Raw genomic sequence first — 23,673 nt, forward strand, 5'->3', positions numbered from 1 at the left:
GAGACAGGGCAAGAGAGAGAGACAGAGAGAGAGGAAGAGAGAGACAGCAAGAGAGAGAGAGAGACAGGGAGACAGAGAGAGAGAGAGAGAGAGAGAGAGAGAGAGAGAGAGAGAGAGAGAGAGAGAGAGAGAGAGAAGGGTAGACACTTGATCTGATTATTTGTGTTTCAGCCCTCAGGCAGTATCTGACAACAGCAGATTTACAATCAAGTATTAAAAATGATTGAATTTAGGATTGTTAGTTTATCCAATTACTTTTGGTTCTTTAAAATAATAGAAAGTGCTGTAACTCCCAACACTGTTCACACTAGTTTCTGGGTCAATTCCCTCCCATGAAATCTCTTATTCATTATTTATTTTCAACAGTTAGATACTGTGACACAATCATTAATGACATTATACAAACAATTATGTACCTGTCTTTATCTTTATCATTTATGGTAAATAGATGGTACTGCTTCCTCAAGCCTCTTCAATCTCTGTTGTTAGGAATAAACTAAAAAAATGATCCAGTTCAATATCTCCTATCTTCACTTACCTGAGCCCTTCTTGTCCATACAAATAGCTGTATTTTTATTCATATAGTTAATATCTAATGCTATGAGTTATACTGGACAACTTTTACATGAATTATGGCCATTGTTTTTGATTCGTGTAAATCAAGAAGGTTTTGATGCAGACAGCACAAATAATTAAAAAAAATGCCACTGAGATTTGCACAGATTTAAAGTACGTCTTTGGCTCACCGAGTCTAGCAGTGAATGTTCGGCAGTTAAAAAAAAGTAGAGAGAGAAAATAACTAGCGTTTACGTGTTAAAGGTTCTCAAAAAGCTGAGCAATTGAGGGTTAAGGGCCTTGCTCAGGGGCCCAGCTGTGGCACCTTGTTGGACCTGGGATTTGAACTCACAACCTTTCTTAAGCACTAAGCTACCACATCCCCCTGTTGTGTGCATGGCATCCCCAGCTTTTCAGTTAGTATAAAAACCTACACAATTCCATGGGAAAGTGCAGTTAGTAGGTTTTTTCCATTATACGTTAGGATATTTAAAGTCATGTATTGTATAGCAGGCTTAACGAATCACCGAACGTGCATAGAACAGTCTTTTCAAAGGGTTCGTATTTAAGAGGTTTATTAAATACAAATAAGAAATTGAAAATGCATGAAACATTATTCATTATTTTGAGACACAACTTACATATTTTTATTCCCCCTGCTTTGAACACGATTATTCATTTGTGGGCATGAAAGCATATAACACCAGCACGACAAACAAAGGCATTCTTTCAACAGCAGCTTAAAGTCCTTAGTCAATCCAAAACAATTATAAAACAACTTAAAACCCACTTTGCTTTCTACTCACATGTATAAACTGTTTAAACTACTCAAATGACTTTAATAGAGAAATAAGCTCATTAAGTCATGGCATGACAGCGTTTTTAACTACTCGGTATGTCAGATTGTTCAGAAAGTCTCTTATAAATATTAACACAGCGTTCTCCTTCACTGTGTGTTTAAGTGGACCTCTCCTTTGTCAGGGTAGTGCTGAGCTATCTCCTCCACCTCAATCACTTCCACCACAAGCTCACGGATTTCCTTGATGCAATCTAAAGGTCTGGCTGCTTCAGTTTTGGGATCTGCAGTATTGTCAGTCACACTGGCACTAACATCTGACATAGTTTCACACTTCACTGTGATACAGACCTCGGGTTTTGGCATATCTGCTGTGGTGTCCATTGTCAGTTCATCTTCCTCAATGCTATCACCCTCCTCCTCCGTGGTCCAAGATGAATCATCAGAAAAGTCTGTCACGTTGCTCACTATGACCTCATAACTAGGAGGTCTGAGGGAAGTGAGGTCATCCACTGAAACATTGACGTCTTCACTGTTGTTGCTGGTTTGTGCCACTACGAGTTGTACGCCTGAAGAGCCTGGCACATCTGGAGCAGTTTCTACAGATGAACTAATGCTGGCTGCACTCTCTGTTTCACTCTCTGCAGAGATACATTTGACACTTTCACTTTGCAACACTTGGTCCATGGGCCTTGTGTCTCCCTCTGGTGGACTAGCCTGGACTGGTGGACTAGCTTGAACCACTGGAGGACCAGCCTGGTCTGGTGGACAAATCTGAGCTGGAAGACTAACCTGGGCTAGTGGACTAGTCTGGGCCAGTGTAGGGGTAGGATTGACTGGTGGACTAGCCTGGTATAGTGGGCTAGCCTGAACTGGAGAAAGACTAGATCTGTCTGGAGGAGGACTAGTCCTGATTTGAGGACTAGCCTGGACTAGTGGACAAGTCTGGACTGGTGGAGGACTAGCCTGAACTGGTGGAGGACTAGCCTGGACTAATGGAGGACTAGCCTGGATTGGTGGAGGACTAGAATGGACTGGTGGAGTACTAGCCTGGTTTGGTGTAGGACTAGCCTGGATTAATGTAGGACTAGCCTGGTTTAATGTAGGACTAGCCTGAACAGGAGGAGGACAAGACTGGACTGGAGGAGGACTAGCCTGGATTGGTGAAGGACTAGCAAGGACTGGTGTAGGACTAGCCTTGATTGGTGTAGGACTAGCCTTGATTGGTGGAGGACTAGCCTGGACTGGTGGAGGACTAGCCTGGACTGGTGGACATGACTGGACTGGAGGAGAAGGACTAGCCTGGACTAGTGGAGAAGGACTAACCTGGACTAGTGAAAGACTAGCTTGGACTAGTGAAGGACTCACCTGGACTAGTATAGGACTAGCCTGGATTGGTGTAGGACTAGCCTGGACTGGTGTAGGACTAGCCTGGACTGGAGGAAGACTAGCCTGAGTGGGACAAGGGCTAGCATGGACTGGAGGAGGACTAGCCTGTACAGGTGTAGGATCATCCTGGCTCGGAGCACTAGCCCCAACTGAAGGATTATCTTGGACTGGTGGACTAGACTGGAGCAGTGGAAGACCTGCAGGTTTCAGTGCAGGTTCTATGCTTGAGTAGCTAGCTGGATCTAGCAATGTCTCTGGGTTTATGGCCACTACATTAGGAGCCCCTGTGAACATTTTCTCCTCCAAATTTTGAGTGGCAACAAGCATGTCCTCCACAACTACTGTGTGCTCTATAAGAGTGTCAGGTGTGACTCGTATCTCAGTTTCAGCAGTAACAGGCACTTCTAGCATTCTGTAATCCTCCACTTTGTCATCTTTTTCAGCTTTCACAGATGTTTCTACCTTAATAGGTTCTGATTGTGCTTGTGCTTGAATCTCTACCTGCTGGGCCAAGATTACCTCCTGCTCCACTGTCTTCTCAGACATGCCTAGGTCTTCACCAGCAGGTACCTTATTAAGTTCTGTCTGCTCATGTGCCTCAATGATGACCTCCTGCTCTACCGTCTTCACAGACATGCCTGGGTCTTCACCAGCAGGTACCTTAATAAGCTCTGGTTGTGTATGAGCCTGAACCTCTTCCTGCTCCACCTCCTTCTCAGCCACACCTGGATCTTCTCCAGTCACCATTAGGCCATGACTCAACAAAGGGGAGGATGGCAGAGAACTGAGCTCTGTTGTGGGTGAGCTGTTGTAGTCTGGGCTGTCAGGCATAGAGAAGTACCTGCTGGAAACACTAAAACGGTACCTGGACTCCATAAATAAGTTGTACTTTTTCATGCTTGCAGCTTCCTTTACCACTGTAAATAAACAGGAACAAGACAAAGTAAGAATCAGACACCTAAACCGAATAAAACAACATTCCTTTTTTGTTTCTTACCATTTCCAATGTCCTGCTCTAGTATCTGCCGCAATATGTCCTCATAGACATTTTCCACGTTGATGAAATTTACATAATCATCAAATATGTACTGTTCAAAGTTCGGCAGTTCCTAAATAGAATATTTTTATTATAGTTTTATTATAATATAATGTTTTAATAATGTTTTTTTGTAATATAATAAACACTCATATTTATAGCCGTACCTTTTTGAACGTAGGAGCTAGAAAAGCTTTGACACTGGGTAGAGTGATGCTGAGCAGAGCTTCTTGGAAAATCTTCTTTCTCTGTGTGCTGCTGTCGTAGTCATATTGCTGGTGGGTACACAGTTGTATCACAAGAAGTGTTTACTGATTTGAGCCACATGCTACAGTGCACTGAATGTGTATGTGATAATGTTCTTGTAGTTAAGGGGTTGTGGGCAAAGCAGTGTTCAGCTCCTGTATTCTCACAACAGTGTAAAATAAAACTCAAAGACAGTAATATGTGTGTGTGTGTGTGTGTATGTGTATGTGTGTGTGTGAGTGTGTGAGAGTGTGTGCGCGTGCACCTTCAGCACCCTCTGTTTGGCTTTTGTCATGGCATCTAATAGGTTGGTGTCGTCTTCCAAAGACTTGTTCAGAAGTAGTGCAAAAGTGTAGGACACGTTGTCCACCAGCTGCACCATCAGAGCAAGTGACATTTAAACACAGTAAAATAACATTTATTAAAAGAACTGGAGCTTTATCAGTCTCGGCACAAATTGTACGAATTATATACAAAGCTACATGTAACTTTGGAACAAATGTTCTTTTGATTTATCACAGCAAAACGCTACACATTCATTGCTTTTGTAATTGCAGAGCTAAGGGCTTAGATTGAATGTTAAAACAAACGTTTATTCCAGAGTAAGAGTGTATGATATTTATACCTGTTGTATATCAATCTGTGTGCTGTGCTCCAGTCCTCTACAGTTTGGGTAGCTGAACTCATGGATCTGATCCCTCAGGCCACTTACTTTCTCATAACAGCTCTTTAAGTCTGGTTTACTCATCTCCACCAAAGCCTAAGACAAGAACATGTATTAAAGCCAATTCTATTTATCACAGACTGGCTGGATTATATGGATTGAGCATAAAATACACTAATGATTTGTCAAGATATTCTATCTATTTTGATCAGGCAGCTCTCTTCTATCATGAGACATACTAGCACATACGTCCTCAAGGCACAAAAAGCCAGCCGAATGCAGCTTTTTGACCTTATGTCCCTCCCTCAGTACTCATTTGTACTTCTGCCATGGATGGCTCTGGTACAAGGATGTGTTTATTGATCGAGAGTTCAAAGCACTTCAGTAAGTGGATAAGCGTGTCTGCAAAAATGTAAATGTGATCTCTGGATGATAGGATGAATGTGTTTCTGTTAAATAAAAATCAGTTGCAATACAGACATCCTATGTGTGTTATTACTATTTAAACTTCACCTCACCTGTTGCAGCTCTTCTCTGGTCAAGCCCGCCTGATAATTCTTGCACAGGTATTCCATCATTCTCTCGCTGACCTGGCGTGCTTCCTCAAAGCCCAAGCTGATGGGCCCCATCATCTCCTCCAGCATGGCCGGCAGGCGAGGCTCAATGTTATTTTTGCAGTATTCGGTAGCCAGCTCGGCTACTGTGGCTGTTAAAAGAGTGGGAGTGAATAAGACTAAGTTCTTACAGAACTTGTTAATATATTAATAGAGAATTCTCTCTCATCTCTCACTCATTTTCTACCGCTTATCCGAACTACCTCGGGTCACGGGGAGCCTGTGCCTGTCTCAGGCGTCATCGGGCATCAAGGCAGGGTACACCCTGGACGGAGTGCCAACCCATCACAGGGCACACACACACACTCTCATTCACTCACGCAATCACACACTATGGACAATTTTCCAGAGATGCCAATCAACCTGCCATGCATGTCTTTGGACCGGGGGAGGAAACCGGAGTACCCGGAGGAAACCCCCGAGGCACGGGGAGAACATGCAAACTCCACACACACAAGGCGGAGGCGGGAATCGAACCCCCAACCCTGGAGGTGTGAGGCGAACGTGCTAACCACTAAGCCACCTTGCCCCCTAATAGAGAATTATATACTCAATTTTTGTCAGTTGTTTATATCTGTTTATCATTCTGTATGGTTGTGATATTAAGACAGAAGATCTAAAGTTGAATATATATTTAAAGCTTAAGAATGAAAATTAAAGGGATAAACAACATATTATATAAACACAGTTTCATCAAAGTATTATGTGAAGCAAACACACTTCAGGGCAACTCCTCTCATCAGTGAAAGCAGTACAGCACTGGATTTCCTCCTGAGCATATTGTGCTGTGCAGCGTTAATCCTCAGATGGAGAATGACGCCTTACAGACATGCTATACAGACACCTGGCAACCCATGTTACCTAGTGGGGGAATGTGGCAGCCTAGTGGTTAAAGTGTTGGGCTACCAATCGGAAGCTTGTGAGTTTGAACCCAGGTCCACCAAGCTGCCACTGTTGGGCCCCTGAGCAAGGCCCTTAACCTCAATTCCTCAGTTCAGGGTTTCTGCAGGGTTTAATCAGTCAAATTTAAGACTTTTTAAGACCTTTTTATGACCATTATGATTTGAATTTATGACCTACACAAATTACGATAAATAACTTCAGTCATTAAAATTCCTTTCAAAAGTCTTTATTATTGACTTTCATTGAAAGTAACAAGTTTTATTATTTAAAGAGTGACGGATCGCCTGCACCCGCTGCAGGCCTTATACAGCAACGATATGCTTTTCCGACTTTGCATGCGACTTCAAGGCTTTTATGCCTAAACTAGACAGCTCCAACGTCTTCTTACACAGAGTGCAATAGGATTGATACCGATTGTTAGCGACGGGCTTGAGCCAGCTACTAAACGCACCGTCTTCGAGCCACAGATCGTTAAAGGTACATTTTCCCATTGTGATAGCCAGGATGATTTAAATTAAACTAAGCAGTGACTCAGTATGATACAGTATGTTCGGAGTTCGCGCGGGTTTCTATGAAAGTCCTTCCGACAAGTCTATGCTGCCGCATGGACCTTGTAGTTCTGGAACGCTGTGATACCAGTGTGATACCACCCAGATTCATCATACAGAACTACAACAGGCCAAACAAATGAATGCCATTGCAGCCGCGAGCGCATTTTGATTGAAGAACAAATTAATGGCCGAGCAGATCAATTTAAGACGTGGCTAAATGTTTTTTATGACCTTGTATGGAAAATCCGGACGTTTTTATGTCTTTTTATGGCCTTAAATTCTTATTGTTAAATTTATGACTTTTTATGACCCAGTGGAAACCCTGTCAGTTGAATAGAAATGAGATAAGGGAGTGTAAGTCGCTAAGGGAGTCTGCCAAATGGCCAGACTGGACAGCTGGGTTCACCACATAACACCGATCAAACCACTGAGAGGTGGCGGGAATTAAATTGTTTATCTCATTACATTGTCACCTGTAAAGTGGTGGGATATATTTGACAGCAAGTGAACAGTTAGTTCTCATAGCTGTTCTGTTGTGAGGGCAAGAAAACACAAGAAAAATGGGTAAGAATCTGAGCAACTTTGACAAGGGCCATGGGTCAAGGGTCAAGCCCAAGGCTCAATAATGCATATGGGGAGCAAAGGCTCTGGACCTTGCCGGTTCAGAGCTGTTTTGGCAACACAATGGGGACCTACAAAATATTAGGCAGATGCCTTTAAATGTTATGGCTGATGTGTATGTGCAAGCTTTTATCACTGTGAATATTGTCTCCAGTTGCACTTTCCCATCTATAATCAACGTTCCATAAAGAAGAGAAACAAGATTCATGACTCTCTCTTCTGACGACTTCTATAAAGAGTGTTTTTTAGTTGCCTAAGTGTACGCTACTGTAAGTGTACTCATTTCTAGCCACAAGTGAGTGTGTCCTATACCATAATACATATATTGTACCTTCTCTTTCTTATTTGAAGTAACGCATAACCATCTACCTATATGTGCAAAAGGTATACATCAACACCTTGCCACTCAAACACTATAATGTATTACAGTTGTTCAACACTCACCATGTTGTGAGTATGATGTGAATAACAGTTGCATATTGAGATATTAGACTCCCTATATAGCCACATAATTATACACATACAGGTCATAAGTAGGGTTCGTTCATCATGAGGTGATACCTCTGAGCTTGTTCTCCAGAAAGGCTTGGGAACTCATGATCTGATCCATATCTGAGCGCATGAGTGCACTCTGCTGCTTAGTTGTCTCTCGACACTCATCGTTTAGAGCAGCCATGCCCTCCATCATAGTCTCCTGTACCAGGATGTACGCTGCCTCAATTGTCTGTGGGTCAAAGAAGAGGTGATGATTCACTACAAGCATCGGTCTGTGGCATGTGCACACTAGCTTGAAGACAAACCCAAGGGACATTTCAGTCCTAGCTTTAATCTCAAATCAACGCCCTAAACCTGCTTCTGCTTCCAAAGAATTCCCAGATTTAGATCATTCAATCAGTCAATTATCTTACACAGTAAAAAGAAATTGTACAACCAGGACTCTGATATTATCTAATACTATCTTGAGGAGAGTCTGCAGTAAATGTAGGAAACTGAACAATGTTAATGATTATGTCTTTGTCCCACTTGGTTATGTCTTTGTCCCGTTTTCAGCGTGTATTAAAAGCTTGTCTAAAATCGTATGCATGTCTGTACTGTACAGCTCAAAATTTAATATATTAAAATGTTTTGAGTCTAATACATCAAAAACCGAAAGGAAAATGTCTTCAGGTGCATCACAATATTATTATGTCGCTTTGTAGAAGCCAACATTCTGTTTTCCTATTTAAGCTTAGACAAAAATTTATAAAGAGTAACTCCTCCTAGGGCTTTCGAGTCACATGCACCAAATTTGGACATGTTGTAGACGCTGGTCTGAAGTTTGTTGCTATTACTTTTCTAAGCGATCCGAGTACCGGTACTTCTGGTACCGGGTCTCAAATTGGCCTTTTTTCCCATAGACTCCCATTATAAACTTTGGAGGTTTATAACTCGGCAAGCTTTTGAACTATCTACACCAAACTCAGCCAGCTCCTTTAGGGTGATACTCTGAACAAAGGTTTAAATTGGTGTACAGACTGGCCTTTCGGTTGTGCCGCAGCCCCGCCCCCAAAATATGCAAAATCAAAAAACCTTTTACAACATGGACATGTGACATATCAAAACACTCACAACAATGAGGGGAACTTCCTCAGGAGTATTCTGATGATGTCACGTGACGTCATGTGAAAATAAAAAATTGCACAACATGGGCATGTGACATATCAAAACACTCAGCACAATGAGGGGAATTGCGTCACAGGTTTTCGGATGACGACACATGCTCGTCTCCACTTGCCTCCAAATGTTTTTGCATCCTAGTGCTCCACAAGATTTCACAAGTTTTATGTCCACTTGCCTCCAAAAGTAACACTGACCCTTATGTCCACTCGCCTCCAAAAAGCACCGGCCTTTGCGAATACTTGCCTCGTCAAAGCCAACATCAAAGTTTGTCGTGACGAACTTTACAAATCTAGTTATACACTAAAGTCTCTGTGATCATGATTTCTCAAGCAATGCTGTTGTCAAGACAGCAGAGAAAAGTTGTTTGGATTTTTCTAAAATGTTCCTACTCACAGCAAACCACATTCTCTTCTTGTCCATCTTCTTGGCCTTCAGACGAGTAAGCATGTCTTTCTCTAAAAACGGCATCAGCTCCTCAATGGTTAGATTAGTCAGCATCTGCAGTGTGATGATACAACATTGAATAGGTTTGAGTGCTAAATGGATATATTCACTAGTCAGAATGGTCCAAGATTATTTTCAGACAAATCATTATTATACAGCTAAGGGCTTAATTTTTTCTCTTTTTCCTCTACAATTTGTCACCATTAGATGTTGGCTGCTATGGAACAAGCAGCTGAAACTATGCAATGACACTCCCTATTTTCCAACATTACTCACTGAAATAAAGCATACAGTATTTAAACTATCGTTACAGGTGATGTGTACTCGTTTATACCGGTTTGGTGATGTGGGCTTTTTCTGGGTGTGCATGTATAAGGAAACCGTAGGGCAAAATTACTCATGGCATGAAAGGGTGTTTCCTAAGTTTTAGTATGTAATGCTAAATAAAAGCTAATTGTACTACACAAACCTCGGTGAGCTGAATCCATATGTGAAGCCATATGTAAAAAATTTGGGTGTTGTTATGGATTGTGATTTTAAATTGGATAAACAGATTGAGACAACTCACTCACTCACTCACTCACTCATCTCACTCATCTTCTACCGCTTATCCGAACTACCTCGGGTCACGGGGAGCCTGTGCCTATCCCAGGCGTCATCGGGCATCAAGGCAGGATACACCCTGGATGGAGTGCCAAGCCATCGCAGGGCACACACACACACACACTCTCATTCACTCACGCAATCACACACTAGGGACAATTTTTCCAGAGATGCCAATCAACCTATCATGCATGTCTTTGGCCCGGGGGAGGCAACCGGAGTACCCGGAGGAAACCCCCGAGGCACGGGGAGAACATGCAAACTCCACACACACACACAAGGTGGAGGCGGGAATCGAACCCCCAACCCTGGAGGTGTGAGGCAAACGTGCTAACCACTAAGCCACCGTGCCCCCCATTGAGACAACTCACCAAGGTGAAACCTTTCTTGTCCTCTAAAGACTTTCAAAAGAGTTGTGCATATTTTCATTTCAAGTCACCTTGATTATTGTGTTTAGGTATTAGTCAGGCCTCTCTCCAGACTGCAAACGGTCCAGAATGCGGCAGCTCGCCTATTGACAGGCGCACGAAAGTGGGAACATATCACTCCCATTCTCGCGTCTCTTCACTGGCTTCCTGTCCATTATAGGATTCATTTTAAAATTTTGGTGCTTGTTTTTAAATCTCTTAATGATTCAGCGCCAGGTTATTTATCAGATTAATTGATTAATCTGTACACTCTGTCAAGAGCACTAAGGTCTGCTGACCATTTGCTTTTAGCTGTTCCAAGAGTAAAACTGAAGAGCAGGCGGGACCGAGCCTTTGCAGGAACGGCCTCGAAGCTCTGGATCTGTTTGCCTCTCTACATCAGACAAGCTCAAACACTTGAGGTCTTCAAATCTGGCCTTTTACAGTCTGGCGTTCGATGCCATGTGAGAGCTGCTTTCTTTTATTGTTTTATTGTGTCTTAAGTGTTTTTCTTTTATGGTGCTGACTCTTTGTATTAATGAACATGTTTCCTTTTTGTATGTACAGCACTTTGACAAACACTTGTTGTTTTAAAAAAGTGCTTTATAAATAAACTTTGACTTGACTTTTGACTACACAGGCTGATACAAAGCAATGGAAATGGCTCCTACCTGCACATCGTTGCCTATCAGCATATCCCATTCTTCATAGTAGCCCTTGTCCTGCCTGTAGAGCTGGATGGCTTTGACGAAGGCCTGCACTTCATACGTCTTCTTCTTTAAGAAGTCTGGAAGGAGGTGATTGAGATGATTGAGAAGGACACTCAAAAGTGAGGTACCATCCATGTATAGGATCCAGTGGTGTTACCTTGATTCTGGTGGCGAATGCAGTCAGATAACACCGAGATAAACGTGGCTTGTTTAGCCTCCTGAAGGAAGCAGAAGTAGTAGTCTCTCTGGTATGGCAGTCGGAGGTACACTGGAAACTGGCCTGGCATACCCACCACTGGAGGGGCAAATTCCTCTTTCACATCTTCAACACAAAACACACCATTCAGACCTCAATCAGAATCTGTCAGGCTATATAATGTAGTCTACACTGCATGCCAAACGTGACCAAATATACAGTGTTTATAGTGAAACAAGTCTTACTCAAACTATTGAGCAGTAACATAGGGGAAAATGACGTGACGTGACGTGACATACAGCTAAGTACGGTGACCTATACTCAGAATTTGTTCTCTGCATTTAACCCATCCAAAGTGCACACACACACACACAGCAGTGAACACACACACCGTGAACACACACTCAGAGCAGTGGGCAGCCATTTATGCTGCGGTGCCCGGGGAGCAGTGGGGGGGTTCGGTGCCTTGCTCAAGGGCACCTCAGTCGTGTTATTGCCGGCCCGAGACTCGAACCCAAAACCTTAGGGTTAGGAGTCAGACTCTCTAACCATTAGGCCACGACTATATGTAGCTTTTGTGCCAATTCTAAATCCTAAACAATGGCACAGCAGTTCATCACGTCTGATGCTACATTCACACATACAGTTATTCAAAGCGACATAGTGACAGTGAGCGTTAGGTTAGACATAGGCGTGTCCAGAGATGTAAGTGCAGAATACGGAGTGACTACAGAATGACTACTCTGATGCAGGTAAATACTGCTTTGTTTATTTTACACACAAAACACCAAAATCTCTCTCCAGAATGTTTCATTTTATCAGAAAACTGATTTGTAGTCAAACGAAATGCTAGTCGCTCCACGCGCTGATAATCTACAGTATATTACTACGGCAACCAGTAGTAGGAACTGGTTTTCAAGATTTTCAGAGATAAAAATCCCTATGTGTGTAGAACGCAGCTTTACTCTGAAGCACTTATTAAATAGTCACATAAGAAAGAATTCACCTGTATGGCTTCTTGTGTGCATGAATAACCTTTCATAATGTCCCAAAGTGACATATGAGGCAGGAATTTCTATATAATTTCACCATCATATGGCCGTATTGTTTCTGCACATCTTGATCTTTATTATTAAGTGGTTCTGGGTTCTTGGTCTGGATTAACATTAAACTGTTAGAAGGTCCTGGCAAGTGCGTGCATGTGTATGAAGGCATTCAAGGTAATGCTACACAGGTAATGAATACTGCCCCCTGGTGACTAAGAGGGTCATTGAACCCATGTCAGTGCACTTGGTCAAGTAAATAATATGGAGAACAAAAACACAGCCCTGGTCTTGCTTACTGTCAGTATCTGGAAAGCATCTGTCTACCACTTCCATGTATTTCTCTTCTGTGGTCAGAATAGTGCCTCCTGTAGCTGGCAGCTTGTACAGTGGTGGTATGCCTTTGATAAACGTCTGCAGAAGAGAGAGATTAGCATTTTATCTTTAGCATTTATCTACAGTCACGGGGACATTACAATTCCCTCATTTTTCTGTCCTAGAGGTGAAAAGCTTGCCTCATAGCTCTCATGGCACTCCAGAGAGTAATTGGCACGAACCACCACAAACCTCTCCTTCCATTTCCTGTTATCACAAAAGTAGAGCACAGGCTCCTGGTAGACCACCTCTGCTTCCTGTGGGGGATCCTGGGTAGTAAAACAAACACACAAGTGAACAAATATTCGGCAAGAGGTCAGTTGTTCTTGGTTTGTCATTCAAGCCAAATTAAGGCTAGTCTCCATGATGCGTTCGTGTGAGATCCGATACTCATTAACATCCAAGAAGTCCTCACCCGCTGTTTAAGGAGTTGAGTATGCTCTTGTTTCCGTTGCACCAACTCATCATGGACGTGGGAGAGAAAGGCCAAAGAGTACTGTTTCTTGTAGATCGATGCAAAATGCCTCAGCTCCGTCTGCGCCCAACCTGAAATACACGCAAAACACACGAAACAGTGAACGAGACAGCATGCGCAAACCAGACGGTCGCCTAATTATACGTCTTCATACTTGCCTGTGATGTAAGCATGTCCACTAAACAAACAGAGCGGTCTATGATCCAAATGAGATTTCAGTGTTTTTAAAACGCTTGCCTGATCAGACATTTATATTCTATAACTTTATATTTACATGCTACACGGTTCACGATTGTAGTTTGTAAATGAATCCATTATACAATACTAACACCATGAGACTTACTGTATGGTGGCACATGGATCACAGTGAGAGTGAGACTGATACAACTGTAGGTTGTGGTGATGTACAACACATAGAAGCAGTAAGGTGTTAATACGAGAACGAGTGAATGAATAAAAGCTTAGCGCTCTTGTTGAACGTCTGATATGTAATTCTATCGTCTGTCAACATGTTTCAGTGATTGCCAATTGGTTACAAGGTTCTTGGCAGGTTCACCATCATCAGAGAAAGAAGCTTTAGGTCCAGATGTGGCACTTGGTAGCACAACGGTTAAGGCTCTGGGTTACTGATCAGAAAGTTGTGGTGTAGTGTTCAATTCTCAGGAGGCTTCTTCTTCTTCTAGATGCAGAGCAAATATAGCAAACAATGTTTCTCTGCAAAACCCACAGGAAGCACGTTCCCATGCACATTCTCCCAGAGAAGCCATGTGTCCAAGTGTGTATTAACAGCCAGAGATGTGAGATACGCTTCACTGAGTATCTGTTAATGCTATATTAGGGCTTCACAGGAAATTTTCACACTGACTGAATAAACCGCTTGGTCATTTTTATTTTTTCAAGTTTGATCAATCATACAGACAAGAAACAGGTAAAACGGGGAGATTAAACTCAAAGCAACTGTTAAAGCTTGTTAAAATGGTTGCCCTCTTGAGCTCTTTTCAGGTCATACTGATGCATTTTTCATGGGTTCAAGAATGGACCTCTCGTACCTCTTGCTCAATAAAATGCTTTCCACACACCACAGGTGTTCGATCTTTTTCAGAAAATAACCGGTGTGGGTGCAACATTGCATTCCAGCCAAGCAGAAACCACACCTGAGTTTATTGAAAGTGAAGATCAACTGATTAAATAGCAGGAATCAGGTGTTGCTTTTTGCTTAATTCAAATGAAATCTACCCCAAACCGCTCCACTCTACTCTTCCACACCGCTCCAATCTACCCCTAAACCTCTCCACTCTACCTCCCTAAACCGCTCCACTCTACCTCCCTAAACCTCTCCACTCTACCCCCTAAACCGCTCCACTCTACCTCCCTAAACCGCTCCACTCTACCTCATTAAACCGCTCCACTCTACCTCCCTAAACCGCTCCACTCTACCTCCCTAAACCGCTCCACTCTACCTCCCTAAACCGCTCCACTCTACCTCCCTAAACCGCTCCACTCTACCCCCTAAACCGCTCCACTCTACCTCCCTAAACCGCTCCACTCTACCTCCCTAAACCGCTCCACTCTACCTCCCTAAACCGCTCCACTCTACCTCCCTAAACCGCTCCACTCTACCTCCCTAAACCGCTCCACTCTACCTCCCTAAACCGCTCCACTCTACCTCCCTAAACCGCTCCACTCTACCCCCTAAACCTCTCCACTCTACCTCCCTAAACCTCTCCACTCTACCTCCCTAAACCGCTCCACTCTACTCTTCCACACCGCTCCAATCTACCCCTAAACCTCTCCACTCTACCTCCCTAAACCTCTCCACTCTACCTCCCTAAACCGCTCCACTCTACCTCCCTAAACCGCTCCACTCTACCTCCCTAAACCGCTCCACTCTACCTCCCTAAACCGCTCCTCTCTACCCCCTAAACCGCTCCACTCTACCTCCCTAAACCGCTCCACTCTACCTCCCTAAACCGCTCCACTCTACCTCCCTAAACCGCTCCACTCTACCTCCCTAAACCGCTCCACTCTACCTCCCTAAACCGCTCCACTCTACCTCCCTAAACCGCTCCACTCTACCCCCTAAACCGCTCCACTCTACCTCCCTAAACCTCTCCACTCTAGCCCCTAAAGCTCTCCAATCTAGCCCCTAACCCACTCCAATCTAGCCCCTAACCTGCTCCAATCTAGCCCCTAACCCACTCCAATCTAGCCCCTAACCTGCTCCAATCTAGCCCCTAACCCACTCCAATCTAGCCCCTAACCCACTCCAATCTAGCCCCTAACCTGCTCCAATCTAGCCCCTAACCCACTCCAATCTAGCCCCTAACCTGCTCCAATCTAGCCCCTAACCTGCTCCAATCTAGCCCCTAACCTGCTCCAATCTAGCCCCTAACCCACTCCAATCTAGCCCCTAACCCACTCCAATCTAGCCCCTAACCTGCTCCAATCTAGCCCCTAACCCACTCCAATCCAGCCCCTAACCCACTCCATTAAAGTTATTGGGAAATATCACAAGAAATATAACACAAGAAATATCACATGCAGCATAGATATTTTTTTAAAAATAAATAGACCTAAATGCTGATTTTTGGGATGGTTTATATTGGAGTTTAGATGGTTGTGGGTGTGTCAGTGTTTCGTCGAGATGTCTGGCATTCTTAAACTGTGAAATCAGACTCTGATGGCAAGGCTGCATAAAGCAATCACGCCTGACCTGCAGGGCCAGTTCTGTGCTCACATACCTTATACGCATGTTTCACCTGTCTTACAAAATCTCCTCACACACATACACAATACACAATATATCTCCTCACACACATACACAATACACAATATACCTCCTCACACACATACACAATATATATATAGTTCAAATTTGTCAAAAAGGAATGGATTAAAAAAAATAAGTGTGTATGTGTGTAATTTAGCTTATTATGCCATGCTGCATACACTATTCTGACATTAGAGGCAACAAGACACTAAGACTTTATTCTGACATTAGAGGAAATAAGACACTAAGACGTTATTGACATTAGAGGCAACAAGTCACTAAGACTTTATTCTGACATTAGAGTCAACAAGTCACTAAGACTTTATTCTGACAATAGAGGCAACAAGTCACTAAGACTATTCTGACATTAAAGGCAACAAGTCACTAAGACTTTATTCTGACATTAGAGGCAATAAGACACTAAGACGTTATTGATATTAGAAGCAACAAGTCACTAAGATTTATTCTGACATTAGAGGCAACAAGTCACTAAGACTTTATTCTGACATTAAAGGCAACAAGTCACTAAGACTTTATTCTGACATTAGAGGCAATAAGACACTAAGACGTTATTGACATTAGAAGCAACAAGTCACTAAGATTTATTCTGACATTAGAGGCAACAAGTCACTAAGACTTTATTCTGACATTAGAGGCAACAAGTCACTAAGACTTAATTCTGACATTAGAGGCAATAAGACACTAAGACGTTATTGACATTAGAGGCAACAAGTCACTAAGACTTTATTCTGACTCTAGAGGCAACAAATCTTTTTCTCCTATACCACTTTGCAGATCCACAAGCTACAACAGAATTACCGAATGATTTCAGAAACAGAGATGCCATATCAGCATGTTACTCTTCTCCATCACCACCATCACAACACCAACCCGAGGGAAGCATTTGGAGTTCATCGACGGTGTTCATTATTCAATACACTTCCCTAGATTTGTAGAATCCGTGTCAAGATGCACTGAAGCTCTTCTGACAGCCTCCCAGTGCCTCAAACCCTTACTAAGACACTTCATGCTGGTTTTCTGCTGTGTTACTGCTACACCTCTGTCTAGTTTACTGCCATTCAAATTAGATTAAGTCTTTTCTATTCACAGACACGTTTAGTCTAATCACATGACCTTTATAGTCTGTAGAAAATATTATTACAGCTACAATTTTGTTTCAGTTTGTATTTTGGTTGAAAACTACAGCATTCTGCTCACATATTGACATTTTACCCACTCAGCTGTTTACATTTATTTGTTTGTTTGTTTGTTTGTTTGTTTGTTTGTTTGTTTATTACAGGGACAATGCATATTAATAAACATTTCTGTCAATATGCCAGAGTTAGGAGGATGGCTATTTTTCACCTGTAGTCCCTAGACAGATGGTAATAGTCACCCTAAAAAAATAAAAGTAAATAAAAGTACATATTGAAATAACAATAAAGCTACAATACATTTAATAAAAGTACTAATGTAAGTATTAGCTATGATGTAAATTAGAAACACAAGATGCCAGCAATCAAACAAACATCAGACAAATACAGTACATGAACACACACACACACACACACACACACACACACACATACATACACACACACACACAATAAACAAAAAAAAACATCAGGGGGCAACACGAGCAGGTCAAAAACTAAGCTAATGTTGACAGCTCTGGTTAATACATCAAGAAATCTGTGTGCTAATTGTGGAGGTAAAATGATGGAGAAAAATGAAATGGTTGGACTTTACCTTTAATGAAGTTGTGTTTATTTTCATCCAGAAGACTGGACGATATTCCCATAGTTAGTGTTAGTTTTGACCCCTGATTGTGTCAGCACTCAGGTTGTGTCACTTGAAGCTGCGTTTCTTTTCTAAGTCAAGTTTCAAACCGTACTGCTGCCTTCACAACACAGCGGCTCTGTCTCAAATGGCGCACTGGATAAGCAGGTGATCTTGTAGGTAGTTCCCTTTACTCGGATTAGGTTTAAACCAGGGCTACACCGGGTGGGTGTGGCTACACCTGGGGGGGCGGGGCTACACCTGGTCGGAGGGGCTACACCTGTTCGGGGAAAGGGGGGAGGGTGTCACGTGCTACCTCACCTTGAGTGTTATTTATTAATTAATTTATTTGTGTATTTATTCATATATATATATATATATATTTCTTTTAATTCAATTAATAATTCAATTCAACACGAACATGTGGTATTGAAGAGTATTTACAGCATTAATGCTGCCAAACGGATTTTATTAGACAAACTTCAGTTCCTTTTAAAACACGAAATGTTTTCAGTTCTTATTTGTTTTCTTTTTCTTCCAACAGGTTTATGTAGAATTCAGAATCATTTTTTTTTTTTTTAACGTATATATGGTCTGTAAAGTATGTCTATGGTATTTATCTAATAATAAAAAAAGAACAGCGTATTATTGTTTATATTCCAAAATGTCATTAAAGAAAAAAAAAAAAAGCACAATAAATAAGTAGGTTTCTGCCATAGAATCACAAGTTGTTTATTAATATAAGAATCTCAATTCAGAAGTATGTAATGAGTATAAGTGTAGAAAAACTCCTAATTATAAACAACATAATGTGATTTTTTTTTTGTCTGAATAAAACTAAATAAATACATATAATGCTAAATAAATAAATGCTATCAACAGAGGCATAATATTGGAAACAAAATGTACTACAGGTTCACTAAATATTCATATTTCAAATGATTGAATAAATAAACAAATTCTGCCAGAACTGTGACTGAATAAATAAAGTCTCTGGCCCTGAGGAAATGATTGATTGAAATATAATAAGCTCTGCAGCAGCACCCGAGGGGTCATTTAACCACAAATAGTCTGATTTTATTTTTAACTGTAGATTAAATAAATTGGTGAAAATCTAAAGTCACATGGAAGCTACTGAAGTGTTCTTTTAAACAGTTATAATGATTCCCAGTAATAGAGTTGGCTCTCCATGAAAGGTCACGTGACCAGCGTGACAATGTCCCTGTGCACAAAGCACAGAGCTCCATGAAGACATGGTGTGTTAATGTTGGAGCAGAAGAACTTGAGTGTCCTGCACAGAGCTCTGACTCTGACTCAACCCCACTGAACACCTTTGGGATGAACTGGAACACAGACTGAACCCCAGACCTCCTCACTCTTACAACATCAGTGTCTGATCTCACTAATGCTCTTGTAGCTGAATGATCACTAATCCCCACAGACACACTCCAACATCAGTGTCTGATCTCACTAATGCTCTTGTAGCTGAATGATCACTAATCCCCACAGACACACACTCCAACATCAGTGTCTGATCTCACTAATGCTCTTGTAGCTGAATGATCACTAATCCCCACAGACACACTCCAACATCAGTGTCTGATCTCACTAATGCTCTTGTAGCTGAATGATCACTAATCCCCACATACACACTCCAACATCAGTGTCTGATCTCACTAATCCTCACACACACACTCCATCAGTGTCTGATCTCACTAATCCTCACACACACACTCCATCAGTGTCTGATCTCACTAATGCTCTTGTAGCTGAATGATCACTAATCCCCACATACACACTCCAACATCAGTGTCTGATCTCACTAATGCACTTGTAGCTGAATGATCACTAATCCCCACACACACACTCCATCAGTGTCTGATCTCACTAATGCTCTTGTAGCTGAATGATCACTAATCCTCACACACACACTCCATCAGTGTCTGATCTCACTAATGCTCTTGTAGCTGAATGATCACTAATCCCCACAGACACACTCCAACATCAGTGTCTGATCTCACTAATGCTCTTGTAGCTGAATGATCACTAATCCCCACATACACACTCCAACATCAGTGTCTGATCTCACTAATCCTCACACACACACTCCATCAGTGTCTGATCTCACTAATCCTCACACACACACTCCATCAGTGTCTGATCTCACTAATGCTCTTGTAGCTGAATGATCACTAATCCCCACATACACACTCCAACATCAGTGTCTGATCTCACTAATGCACTTGTAGCTGAATGATCACTAATCCCCACACACACACTCCATCAGTGTCTGATCTCACTAATGCTCTTGTAGCTGAATGATCACTAATCCTCACACACACACTCCATCAGTGTCTGATCTCACTAATGCTCTTGTAGCTGAATGATCACTAATCCCCACAGACACACTCCAACATCAGTGTCTGATCTCACTAATGCTCTTGTAGCTGAATGATCACTAATCCCCACATACACACTCCAACATCAGTGTCTGATCTCACTAATCCTCACACACACACTCCATCAGTGTCTGATCTCACTAATGCTCTTGTAGCTGAATGATCACTAATCCCCACATACACACTCCAACATCAGTGTCTGATCTCACTAATGCACTTGTAGCTGAATGATCACTAATCCCCCCACATACACACTCCAACATCAGTGTCTGATCTCACTAATGCACTTGTAGCTGAATGATCACTAATCCCCACACACACACTCCATCAGTGTCTGATCTCACTAATGCTCTTGTAGCTGAATGATCACTAATCCTCACACACACACTCCATCAGTGTCTGATCTCACTAATGCTCTTGTAGCTGAATGATCACTAATCCCCACAGACACACTCCAACATCAGTGTCTGATCTCACTAATGCTCTTGTAGCTGAATGATCACTAATCCCCACATACACACTCCAACATCAGTGTCTGATCTCACTAATCCCCACACACACACTCCATCAGTGTCTGATCTCACTAATGCTCTTGTAGCTGAATGATCACTAATCCTCACACACACACTCCATCAGTGTCTGATCTCACTAATGCTCTTGTAGCTGAATGATCACTAATCCCCACAGACACACTCCAACATCAGTGTCTGATCTCACTAATGCTCTTGTAGCTGAATGATCACTAATCCCCACATACACACTCCAACATCAGTGTCTGATCTCACTAATCCTCACACACACACTCCATCAGTGTCTGATCTCACTAATCCTCACACACACACTCCATCAGTGTCTGATCTCACTAATGCTCTTGTAGCTGAATGATCACTAATCCCCACATACACACTCCAACATCAGTGTCTGATCTCACTAATGCACTTGTAGCTGAATGATCACTAATCCCCACACACACACTCCATCAGTGTCTGATCTCACTAATGCTCTTGTAGCTGAATGATCACTAATCCTCACACACACACTCCATCAGTGTCTGATCTCACTAATGCTCTTGTAGCTGAATGATCACTAATCCCCACAGACACACTCCAACATCAGTGTCTGATCTCACTAATGCTCTTGTAGCTGAATGATCACTAATCCCCACATACACACTCCAACATCAGTGTCTGATCTCACTAATGCTCTTGTAGCTGAATGATCACTAATCCCCACATACACACTCCAACATCAGTGTCTGATCTCACTAATGCACTTGTAGCTGAATGATCACTAATCCCCACACACACACTCCATCAGTGTCTGATCTCACTAATGCTCTTGTAGCTGAATGATCACTAATCCCCACAGACACACTCCAACATCAGTGTCTGATCTCACTAATGCTCTTGTAGCTGAATGATCACTAATCCCCACATACACACTCCAACATCAGTGTCTGATCTCACTAATCCTCACACACACACTCCATCAGTGTCTGATCTCACTAATCCTCACACACACACTCCATCAGTGTCTGATCTCACTAATGCTCTTGTAGCTGAATGATCACTAATCCCCACATACACACTCCAACATCAGTGTCTGATCTCACTAATGCACTTGTAGCTGAATGATCACTAATCCCCACACACACACTCCATCAGTGTCTGATCTCACTAATGCTCTTGTAGCTGAATGATCACTAATCCTCACACACACACTCCATCAGTGTCTGATCTCACTAATGCTCTTGTAGCCGAATGATCACTAATCCCCACACACACACACTCCAACATCAGTGTCTGATCTCACTAATGCTCTTGTAGCTGAATGATCACTAATCCCCACATACACACTCCAACATCAGTGTCTGATCTCACTAATGCACTTGTAGCTGAATGATCACTAATCCCCACACACACACTCCATCAGTGTCTGATCTCACTAATGCTCTTGTAGCTGAATGATCACTAATCCTCACACACACACTCCATCAGTGTCTGATCTCACTAATGCTCTTGTAGCTGAATGATCACTAATCCCCACAGACACACTCCAACATCAGTGTCTGATCTCACTAATGCTCTTGTAGCTGAATGATCACTAATCCCCACATACACACTCCAACATCAGTGTCTGATCTCACTAATGCTCTTGTAGCTGAATGATCACTAATCCCCACATACACACTCCAACATCAGTGTCTGATCTCACTAATGCACTTGTAGCTGAATGATCACTAATCCCCACACACACACTCCATCAGTGTCTGATCTCACTAATGCTCTTGTAGCTGAATGATCACTAATCCCCACAGACACACTCCAACATCAGTGTCTGATCTCACTAATGCTCTTGTAGCTGAATGATCACTAATCCCCACATACACACTCCAACATCAGTGTCTGATCTCACTAATCCTCACACACACACTCCATCAGTGTCTGATCTCACTAATCCTCACACACACACTCCATCAGTGTCTGATCTCACTAATGCTCTTGTAGCTGAATGATCACTAATCCCCACATACACACTCCAACATCAGTGTCTGATCTCACTAATGCACTTGTAGCTGAATGATCACTAATCCCCACACACACACTCCATCAGTGTCTGATCTCACTAATGCTCTTGTAGCTGAATGATCACTAATCCTCACACACACACTCCATCAGTGTCTGATCTCACTAATGCTCTTGTAGCCGAATGATCACTAATCCCCACACACACACACTCCAACATCAGTGTCTGATCTCACTAATGCTCTTGTAGCTGAATGATCACTAATCCCCACACACACACGCCAACATCTAGTGGAAAACCTTCACAGAAGTGTTGAGCTCATTATAAGAATAAAGAGGAATAAATCAAGAATGGGATGTTCAACTAGTACAGATGAACTTGACGGTCAGGGGTGCACATACTTTTGCTCATATAGTATAAATGATAAAGTCTACATACTTCAAGTAATCAAATCTAAAGTTATATTATTTATGCCATATTATTCCACCTACCAGGTGTAACTCTTGAGTTTCACTACGGTCTGCTGTGTGTATTGAGGATGCTGCTGAACATTATGAACCATACAACAAGAAATGGGACTACATCAGCTACTTTAGCTTAGACTACTTGCCTAAGAAGTGTGCCTAAGAATATGGGACAGGGCCATCACAGAGTAGGGTAACTATATTTTAAAAATACTATACTATAATATATTTCAAAATACTTCAGGACCTTTTTTATGGTCTTGAGATGGCAAATCAAAGATATACATATCTAATTTACAAAGATAGAAATAACCTTCACTTACTCTACTTAATATTAATGAGTAGCCATGACTAACATTATAAACTGAACATTGTCTAAGCATGTTTTTTTTTTTTTTTATCCTTTAAGACATGTTTAAAATGAGATTTTTTAAAAATATGTATGTCA

General features: G+C 42.1%; 1 protein-coding gene across 1 annotated transcript; it reads right to left on the reverse strand.

The window, feature by feature from the left end:
* Window positions 1-1,113: 1,113 nt before the first annotated feature.
* Window positions 1,114-17,999, reverse strand: niban1a (niban apoptosis regulator 1a). The gene is made up of 14 exons (XM_060866832.1): window positions 17,807-17,999; window positions 13,228-13,358; window positions 12,953-13,081; window positions 12,737-12,851; window positions 11,356-11,520; window positions 11,160-11,275; window positions 9,428-9,532; window positions 7,937-8,099; window positions 5,205-5,392; window positions 4,648-4,782; window positions 4,288-4,395; window positions 3,944-4,051; window positions 3,738-3,849; window positions 1,114-3,657 (listed from the first exon to the last, which is right to left on the reverse strand). The coding sequence occupies exons 1-14, from the start codon at window positions 17,856-17,858 to the stop codon at window positions 1,502-1,504; spliced, it is 3,783 nt and encodes a 1,260-aa protein (XP_060722815.1). The 5' UTR covers window positions 17,859-17,999; the 3' UTR covers window positions 1,114-1,501.
* Between the last annotated feature and the right edge of the window lie 5,674 nt (window positions 18,000-23,673).

The sequence above is a fragment of the Tachysurus vachellii genome, chromosome 3, assembly GCF_030014155.1.
Source record: "Tachysurus vachellii isolate PV-2020 chromosome 3, HZAU_Pvac_v1, whole genome shotgun sequence".
NCBI lineage: Eukaryota > Metazoa > Chordata > Actinopteri > Siluriformes > Bagridae > Tachysurus > Tachysurus vachellii.